The sequence below is a fragment of the Phocoena sinus genome, chromosome 15, assembly GCF_008692025.1.
Source record: "Phocoena sinus isolate mPhoSin1 chromosome 15, mPhoSin1.pri, whole genome shotgun sequence".
NCBI lineage: Eukaryota > Metazoa > Chordata > Mammalia > Artiodactyla > Phocoenidae > Phocoena > Phocoena sinus.
Window position 1 is genome coordinate 22,820,284 of NC_045777.1, and position 10,223 is coordinate 22,830,506.

General features: G+C 47.2%; 1 protein-coding gene across 2 annotated transcripts in view; it reads left to right on the top strand.

The window, feature by feature from the left end:
- The window catches only part of NDRG3 (NDRG family member 3), a 92,516-nt gene extending 84,980 nt beyond the window's left edge, over positions 1 to 7,536 (top strand). The window contains exons 13-17 of one of the 2 annotated variants that reach the window (XM_032606045.1): positions 437 to 484; positions 3,514 to 3,549; positions 3,636 to 3,687; positions 4,843 to 4,881; positions 5,950 to 7,536. In XM_032606045.1, the coding sequence (XP_032461936.1) occupies positions 437 to 484; positions 3,514 to 3,549; positions 3,636 to 3,687; positions 4,843 to 4,881; positions 5,950 to 6,131 (357 nt within the window). In that variant the 3' untranslated portion in view covers positions 6,132 to 7,536. The remainder of the gene's footprint in view (positions 1 to 436; positions 485 to 3,513; positions 3,550 to 3,635; positions 3,688 to 4,842; positions 4,882 to 5,949) is intronic. The other variant, XM_032606046.1, reaches the window with a different exon arrangement.
- Positions 7,537 to 10,223: the final 2,687 nt, after the last annotated feature.

Below are 10,223 nucleotides of genomic sequence, written 5' to 3' on the forward strand. Positions count from 1 at the left end.
CAAACCCACTACATCCAGGGCACGGGAAAGGGGTGAGAAGTGGGCAGGGGAGGGGTATAAGGGCCAGTCGTGCTGGGAAATCATCAAGACCCCAGCAGGTGAGGGCCATGGTCCAGTTCACTTTTTAAAGTAGGTAACTTGTCCCCATGTTATGTAGCAAGTAGGAGGAATTAGATTCAACATGTAGTCCTTTAAAGACTCTACTTGTAACGGATTCAGAAAATGAACTTTGCCAGATTTTTAGATCTACTAAGAAATACGAGATATAAAGTACTTCATATAAACATGTCTCCCACTTTGTATTTTGGTAATTTGGCTGATTCAGCCGTCTCCAAATGAGCCATTGATCTCGGAAGATCATTCTAATGCCAAGCTATTTCTTATTTTTCTAGCAGTTCATAAAACTGTCTCTCTCTCTCTCTCTCTGTTTTTTAAGGTTGAATGCAATTCTCGCCTGAATCCTGTAAATACAACTTTGCTAAAGGTAATGTGTCTTCTTTCCTCATTGCCAACCATGAGTGAGTAAATTATACGTGGTTCAAATTACTTTATTTCTGGAATAGTTGCCCAGAAAGAAGGAAAGCTTCTCTTTCTCTGTCTGATTCTCTCATTCTCTTAAAAAAAATTTCTTTTCCTGAATATATTCTCATTGTAGAAAATTGGAAAATAGGGGAAAAAATGGAAATATAAAAAAAGAATAAAATAAAAGTTACCCTAATCCTGCCCCCCAAAGGTAACCTTCTGGTAAAAACATCAGTCTTTTTCCTATACAGTTTTACATCATCAAGATCATAGGCTGTTTCTAGCCCTGTGTCTGTTTTCCTCAACTTTTTGACATTTAAACATCTTCCTGTGTCATTAAAAACGTCATAAGCATTATTTAATATTGTTGTGAGAAATCAGATAATGAATGGAAATTCTTGACATGCTAAATCCCCTTGTATGGGTAAGGAAGCTTCCAGTAACATTCTCATGATAAGGGTAGATGCATTTTTTCTTTCTCTTAGGGCAAATAGAGAGTAACTCTTGTACTGAATTTCTAGGGTAAATATCAAGCTTCTCCCCGTTTTGACTGTACCCCAGGCTCACATTTTCTGGAGCCTCTAGTGACATATTTAAGGGCCTGACCTCCTGCTTTGAATTTGGATTACCGTAGATTTAAGTACTGATCTTATGCTTCTGACTGTTACTTTCTCAGCCTGAAAAACCTCTGCTTTCTTCCCTTTCTCTTTGAAGTGAGATTAAAAGAGAAGTGCTGCCACCAGAAGCAGCCCGTAGTTCCTGGAAATATAACATGAGGTTAATGCTCTGAGGTGACAAAACTCAGAGTGTTCTGGGGTCCAGGTGATGGTGAACTAGTCTAAAATACGAATTTTTTGTTTTTAAAGCATGTGGTTTCAGATTAGCTTTCGTTGCAGGTTTGAATCCGTTTTCCAAAAGCGCAAAACAACTTTACAGTAGCCATAGATGTGCTTATTTCTGGGCAAAAATGCCCATCCACAACAGCATGATGGAACTGATTCTCTGTGTGAGAGAGAAAGCTTGGAAACAGTCTTTCCCAGTATTCTCTCTGCTACGGGAACTGTTTTACAGTTCTAATCAGACTTTGACTCCTAACCTTCATGAAAATACAGTCTGGGCTAGTTAGGTCTATTTGAACTTATTCAGGTTAAATATTTGTTCCTGGGCTTCCCTGGTGGCGCAGTGGTTGAGAGTCCGCCTGCCGATGCAGGGGACACGGGTTTGTGCCCCGGTCCGGGAAGATCCCACATGCCACGGAGCGGCTGGGCCTGTGAGCCATGACCACTGAGCCTGTGCGTCCGGAGCCTGTGCTCCGCAACGGGAGAGGCCACAGTGGTGAGAGGCCCGCGTACCGAAAAAAAAAAAAAAAAATTTGTTCCTGATCTTACACGTAGAATTTTCAGGGAACTGACTGTTCCTTATTAACCTCAAATTCCTGTGTCTCCTGTGGCATCCCATCTGCTGAATAACAGTCCACCCTCAAAGAAAGTTTTCATGTTAGTGAAGGGAGACCATGAGGTTCATGTCTCTTTTTTAAAAAATGCCAGTCAGCCTGAATAGGCTACTATCTGAGTGTGGAATGCATAACAGCTGGAAGGAGGAGGGTGGCCTCATGGTTGGCCATCATGCCCTAGAAGCAGTGTTCTCTGAGGATTGGCAGAATATGCATCACCTGGCTTGTTAGAAATGCAAATTCTTGAGACCCGCTCCAAACCTATTAAATAAGAATCTCTAGAGACTTCCCTGGTGGTCCAGCGGTTAGGACTCCGTGCTCCCAATGCAGGGCGCCCAGGTTTGATCCCTGGTCAGGGAACTAGATCCCCCATGCCACAACTAAAAGATCCCACATGCTGCAGATAAAAAACCCGCACGCCACAACTAAAGATCCTGCACGCCACATCTAAAGATCCTGCACGAGGCAATGAAGATCCCACGTGCCGCAAAATAAATAAATAAATATTTTAAAAAAAAGAATCTCTAGGGCAGGAATTCAAGAATCTGAGTTTTAACAAGCCCTCCTGGTAATTCCAATGCATGCTAATAAAACTCTACTCTAGAAATCTTTGCACAGGTGAGAATAACCAACTGTAAAGATTTATGAAGTGAGAGACAGCCTTACCAAATCCAACTATGAAATGAAAGTGGCTGACCAAGTAGGTTGGCTGAATTCAGCCTCAGTGCCTGATTGGAGACATCCCCTTAATCGTGAAATGAAGACAATGTAGAATTGAGACAGAACCTTAAAAGTGTGGTACCCTGAGAAGTTAGGATCACACTGTTAGAGGACTCAGAAAGTAACATTCTCCAGGTGGAGGCAGAACCATGGTTGAAGGTAGTGGTTAACTTCACTATCACCCAAATGGAAAATTCCCGACGTGAGCCTGAAAGTTAGGCCCTGCATTACTGATTAGTAAATGTTGAATAATCTTTCAAAATTACATCCAAGGTTATTGCTAGGATTTATGTCTTTGTGTAAGAGTGCATTGAGGGGGACTTCCCTGGTGGTGCAGTGGTTAAGAATCCGCTTGCCAGTGCAGGGGACACGGGTTCAAGCCCTGGTCTGGGAAGATCCCACATGCCGCGGAGCACCTAAGCCTGTGCGCCACAACTACTGAGCCTGTGCTCTAGAGCCTGCGAGCCACAACTACTGAGCCCACGTGCCACAACTACTGAAACCCACACACCTAGAGCTCGTGCCCCACAGTGAGAAGCAAGCACCCTGCAACGAAGAGTAGCCCCCACTCGCCGCAACTAGAGAAAGCCTGCATGCAGCTGCGAAGACCCAACACAGCCAAAAATAAATAAATAAATAAATAAATAAATTTTAAAAAAAGAAAGAGTGCATTGAGGAGATGGACACTTGGATGTAGTTAAACATTAAGTTAAGGAACCTAAAATTTGATCCTGTCCTGTTTGAAAGGACCCGTGGATGTTCAGAGCATTCCCCTTAAGCGTGAGTCTCAGCTGACTTACATATTTTTCCTCTTCTAGATGGCAGACTGTGGTGGACTCCCCCAAGTAGTTCAGGTAAGGAGATTTTTCTTAAAAGCACCCATTTGATTCCAGCTCTCTGACTGTGCAAGGATTAATGCCTTCTTATTTTGTCCCCCTAGCCCGGGAAGCTCACCGAGGCCTTCAAGTACTTTTTGCAGGGAATGGGCTACAGTGAGTAGTACACAACTTTCTATTCTACCAAAGATTTATTGATAATGGGGTCATTTTGGCATCTGATGAGTACTCAATTCTTAGGGCTTAACCCCTGTGCTAGCCAGCCTGAAATCAAGTAGAAACCAACATGTTTATGGAACATTCATCTGTGCATATATATAAAGATGAGCTAATGCTTATTAAGCACTTACTTTGTGCCAGGCACTCTATAGTCTTAACCTTGAGAGGTAAGTTCTGTTATTAGTCCCATTTTATAGAAAAGGAAACTGAGGCTCAAAGAGGCTAAGCACCTTTCCCAGGGTAACGATTCAGCTGCAGAGCCATGATTCAAACCCTGGCAGTCTGACTCCAGAGCCCACATTTTCAACCACTGAAGCTTAGCCAGACCTAGCTATGAATCTGAAGTTGTTATTTGCATCTGAACTCAGCTGGTTAATGACTCCTGGACTAGAGAAACAAAATAGAGACTCCAGATGAAAAGGAGTTAAATCCGTTAAGTCTGCTCCACCACAGGAGATGAACTTGCAGAATATTTTAGAGTGAATCCAAGGATGTGTCCGTATCATGTGCCACTGTCCTGGTCTCTTGTATTGTGAGACCCCTGAGCTTTCTCATTTGTCACAGAATATCCACACTTGCTCCTTTCTTGGGGTTATAAAAAAGAAAACTCTTCTGCCCAGGTACAGAGCTCTTTATCCAGTAGGGTGGTTTTTCTCCTGTCTTTGGTATCAGTGTGTTTAATGACCATTGAGCAGCTGGGCCCCTGGGTACAGCCCTGTACCTGGCAGGCAGCTCGTGTATGTCTCGTCTAGAGTGGCTGTGTCATCCCCGTCTGTGAGCCACTACCAACCGAGCCCACACCCATATCCCTCTGGGAGGAGCAGAAGTCCCTCTCCTTTCCTAGGAAGCAGCTGTTCTGATCCAAGCAGGTTGGCTGTTTATAGTGAAGGAGAAAACCTTTGACTAGTTGAGAGAAGTAACATCTGAGATGTTACTGAAGCATCAGTTGGCCTCACCTCCTTTCTGGGGCCTTAAAATAAAACTTCACCCCTGGCTTAGAGTGTTCTGTCAGTGTCTGCTAGGCAGCCAAGGTTGCCGCTTGGCACTGTCGGGTCACTAACCTGCCTTTTCCTGTGTCCATCCTGCTTCCAGTCCCGTATGTGCAGCTCAGTCACCTGAGCACCGAGTCAGGTACCTTTCTCTATGCTGGCCCCTGCCCCTGCCTCCCAGCCATGCTCTCCTGGCTGCATTGGCTGCCCGCAGCATGTCCGTGGTTTTCCTGTGCAGTGAGAGCCCGATAGAACGTGGCTCGTTGTGCCCTGTGCGAGTTAGCCTGCAGGTCCCGCCCTGGTCCCCCCAGGAGTAAAGGAGCGGGTTGTACCAGCCAGGGTCACAGCGGCAGCTGAAACTTTATAGGCAGGGCCCCTCCACCACCACCACCTACTTACTGATCCTTGAGTTAACCCCCAGACACTGGATTCTCAATTAGGAGCATCAGAGCCTGTGCCTGGAGAACTGCAGGTGATGGCATCTTCGGACCCCTGCGTTGAAATGGCAGCTGGGGGAGTGGCTCGTGTCTCAGAAAGATAGGCAGGGGGGGTGTGCCAGGTAAGGCCCTTTCCCGGCCAGGCTGGAGGTACCTTACAGACAGAGCAGTGACAGTAGGCAGGAGTCTGAGTTGAACAGCCACCTCCCGTGCCCTTGCTCACAGGCAGCCTGTACCTCACCCCCTGTGCAGAGACCAGCCCGCCTGCCCTCCCTACACCTCATCTTCCTACATGTCTCCTCCCCAGGTAGCAAGGGTCGCCTGTGGACACGGATGGTAGTCTTGTTGTATCGGGCTTGCACTGTGTTTGTGAAACACCTTCATACTTGTGTGGTGTGGTTTGTCTTTCTTTGGTTTAGTCTTGCATGCACTGCAGGTTTTGGTTACCTACTTGGGTTCCCAAAGCCTCCTTCCTAATCACCTTATGAATGGCATGGGCATAGCTAAGAGGCAATACTCTGGACTTAGGTTTCCCCTTGTTCTGCTGTGGACTAGAATCAGCTGAGATTCCAACCAGAACCGGAGGATTAAAGCAGCCTTGCCTAGAGCCCCTCACCTAGAGCCAGTAATGCAAAGTGGGGATGGCTATGTCTTGTCCCGGTGTCACCTTAAATGGGTTGGGAAAGCGAAATGTAAAGCTTTTGGTGAAACTTCTAGATTAGCTGAGTTTAACCAGGGCTCCCTCCTATAGTCCTCTTGGTTCTTTCTTACAGTCCCATCTGCCAGCATGACCCGGCTCGCCCGATCACGGACCCACTCCACCTCAAGTAGCATCGGCTCTGGAGAAAGTGCCTTCAGCCGATCTGTCACCAGCAATCAGTCAGATGGAGCTCAAGAATCCTCTGAGTCTCCTGATGTTCTGGACAGACACCAGACCATGGAGGTGTCCTGCTAAGCAGACGCTCCTCCCCTGGACCATGCAAGTCCGTCCTCCTTCAGACAACCACTCCATAATATAACACTTCATCCAGCAAACTGGCATCTATCTATCTTTAAGTCTTGCATGGCCACTGACTCTCTCTTTCTGGTATCCTGGATTAATCATCCTCTCTGCCTGCCCGCCCCCCTTTTTGTATGTACCGAGAACCACTTCCATGCCATTACTGTAGCATTCCAACACCTTCGGCTGATCAGATCTCCACATCTTCTCTTGCCAGCTTTTCCCTGTGCTTTCCCAACTGTGTAGCTAAGATTGTTTGATCCTGATGTATGTGTGTGAGCACGCGTGTCTGTGTTTGTGTGTGCATAGTTCTGTGATTTTAGACAGGCTTTCTTGTAGAGCTTCTGCAAAAAACAAAAAAAAAAGGGACTCTTTTTTTGCATTTTCGGTGGTGTTTTTAGGGGAAATATGCAGAACAGGTTTCTAGGTTGGGTAGGCCATTGCATCCTCTTTCGCTTCCATATTGGTCAACAAGATCTGCAAAGTGACTTCAGGAGAGAGCAGTTCTGAGGAATGTGGAAGATCATAATTCCTGTTTGGATTGTTGACTGTGACCGACAGAAGGGAGCCTGTTACATAGAGAAGCAGTCCGGGTGGCTAGCCACCTTCTCCTCTCCAAATGAATTCACATATACTATTCTGTGAATAAAAGGGAGGGATATGTTCTCTTAGAAGCCCATGAGTGATGAGGTTCTGATGCAACGTGGAGTTTTTCCCAAGGAGTGAGTGTGGCTTAATCACTGGACTTTTTCAGCACAGGAAGGGGAAAACGAAATTCCAGGCCTCTGCTCTGTCAGAACAAAACTGAGTCTCTGCAGTGTCTGATACCACATACCAGACGTCTGCAGGAAGCGCCACCCAGGAGGAACACTCTCCATCCCTCGATTGCCCCAGAAGGGAGAGGTATAGCCTGAAAATTATGTAGATGATGAGGAAATGGCTGGGGAGAGAGGAACGGTATAGACTTGATTTCAGCAGACTTAATGGAAGGTAAATGAAAGTCAGATAGAACCCATTTCTCAGGAAGTTATTCCTGTGAACTCCCTTTTGTAGGAGGGAAGGGGCCAATCTGTAAGGGCAGCCTGTCCGGGTAGAATTTTGTTCAGTCCGCTGCTATGTGAGGGAGTCACAGCCACCCAGAGAGTGTCACCAGGAGGAGGGTGAAAGCAGCTGCCACCCAGTAAGGGCCCAGCTTTGAGGGCATTCAGATGTTACATAGAGAAGGGTTACACAGTTCTGATCTTAGGAAGGGGCTTTTCAGATGTAGCATTTGCTTTCTGCTGAGATACGGAATGCGTTACTCTGTCAGAGGACAACTTTTTACGGATGATGAAATAAAGCTGTATATGTCTCATTGTTACACGGTGGCTGGTGTGACTTCTCTCAGGCCACTTCCTGGGGCTCAGGGGGGTACCGAGTGACTGCGTGTGGGCTCCGTGCTGGGCATCCTCACATACCTGATTATCCACTCAGCAGCACTGCCCATTTAAAGTGAGGAAACCAAGACCCAGGATAAATAATTTGCCCGAGGTCATACCAGTAAGCCAGCCGAGATTGAACCCTGAGTCCATCTGACACGCCTATGTTCCTCTCAAACCGAAAACCTGACCGTGAGAAGCCTGACCGTGAGGTGATGCGGGAGAAGCCGAGATCTTGGAAAGGCATTCTGCATCTCAGCTCTGCCCTCTTTGCGCAGTTGCCACCTCCCACCCCTCATGTAGTAACATGCAGCCACCTGCCAGGGCTCCTGCAACAGACCAGACTGTATTTCGCCAGAAGGGGCTGTCTTCGTACCCACCAAGGACAATCTCAGGAGGCAGCCGTCTCAGGTCAGTTTTGAACGGTCCAGGGGCTGCGGCTACCACTACATCGAGGTTGCTGTGTCTGTGGCAGACGCTTGTAAAATGACTCGACCCTGTCCATCCTGGTAGAGGACAGGAAACAAATGCGTGTGGGCCGATACAGGTGACCGTGCTGAGGTCCTTACAAAACAGGCAGAAGCAGAGTTCCAGAGCTGGAGGTGGTCTCATGGGCACAGTTGCTCTACGAACCCACCTTGCTCCAGCTGCCTTGGCTACACATCGGCAGGGATGGTTGCCTGTTTCCCACCTTGGCTGTGTGCCTGGAGTCGGGCCCCAGCTGGCTGGTCCTTACCACACTCATCCTCTTCTCATTTTCATTTCCTTTCTTCCTATTCAGTATATTCCAAAAAAAAAAAAAAAAAGTTGGGGTGCCTGCTTTGTGAGAGGCAAGGAAGTGGCCAGGTAGATGCTCCCTACCCGTGATGATTGTGTGAAGCTTTTCCGTATAAATTGTCTCACCCAGGTCTCATGGCAACTCTGCAAAGTGGCAGTGTGTTTTACAGACAAAGAACAGCTGAGGAAAGTTAAGTGATTTGGCCAAGGACACCTAGCTAGAAAAAGTTCCCAGTTCTTCCAAAATCGATGCATTTTCATATTTTATTAACTACAGGCCACGCCCTTACACCTTCCTGAATGTTCTTCCTACTGAGCCAGTAAGGTAGACCCTATTCCAGTTTTGTGGATGAGAAAACAGGCCCAGAGGTAACCAATTTACAAATGGTCAAAAAACTAACAAAGCAGCAGATCTAGGCTTTAAACTCTCTAATTCTCAGGTGCCTCCCTGAGTGGAACGGGAGAGGATATGGTGGGATTTTTTTGAGACCATAGATGGTCATTCCCTATTTCCTCGTTCATGGGCCTCTCCTTAAGGCCAGTCCAAAAGTCTGCCTGTCAGATGAAAAGATGGACATCGCGGTGGTGTGGAGGCAAGAGCAGGAGGGTGGGCCTGTGATCAGTTCCCTCCCAGCCACAGGCCACATCCTTGAGTGGCCGTCACCCACCCTAACATCCTGGTTAGAACCTCCACTCTGGCTCCGTCAGCTCTCCACGCCAGGTGCAGCAGGAGTTAAATCTCAAACCAGCCTTTCCCGGGAGAAAGGGAGAACCTGAGCCCAGGTGTGCTCAAGGCCCCAGAAAAGGCTGCATTGCCTGTGAAATAGCGGTTTCGCGTTAAAAGCATCTGTCTCCAGGATTGCTAAGCCCCGAATGGGGAGTTATTTAGATACTAATGAGCTGAGATTTTTATTAATTTAAATTCAAAAAAATTTTTGGTTTTTTGGCCACGCCACACGGCTTGTGGGATCTTAATTCCCCAACCAGGGATGGAACCCCGGGCCCTCAGCAGTGGAAGCGTGGAGTTCTAACTACTACACCACCAGGGAATTCCCTAAATTTAAATTTTAATGACTGATTTAAACATACTAATCAAAGGGGGTTCTATCAGAGATTCTTTATCCTAGCCAAGTGGTTCTTAAGTTTCGGGTGTACATCAGAATCACCCGGAGGGCTTGTGAAAACAGGTTGCTGGCCCCCTACCATGGAGTTTCTGATTGGGTAGATGAGAGATGGAGCCTGAGAACTGGCATGTCTCACAAATTTCCAGATGATGCTGAGGCTGCTGGCCTAGGGACCACACTTGCGGAACCACTGTCCAGGTCCTGCTACACAAAGTATGGTTCCCGAACCAGCAACATGGGTATCGCCTAGGAGTTGTTAGCAGTGCAGAATCTTGAACCCCACTGAACCAGAATCTGTTTAACCAGATCCCCAGGGTATTCCTGTACACATTATAAAGGTTGGGACACTCCAAGGCAGTGCTTCCCATACTTGCTAGTCAAAGGAATCTCTTGGAGTGTTTAAGGTTCAAATTTTGGGGCTGCTCCTCTGGTGACTTGGATTCAGAAGATGTGGGGGAATCCCAGGAATCAGACTAACAAGCCCCTCAGGTGATTATAATAGACCGGGTAAGCATGGGAAACTCCTGCTCGTTTAGCTTGGTTCTGTGTTCCTTGGATCAGACCAAGCCACAAAGTCAGAGAGAAACCTCTCCCTCCAGGATCATGACGAGGCAGCTGCTTCTCCCCCACAAACAGGAACTTGGGGAAGGTGGCTCCTTGATGGTCTGTGATGCCGTCAGAGGAAACGGGTGGTTGTGAGAACCACAGAGCCTGCAGATGTGAGCTGG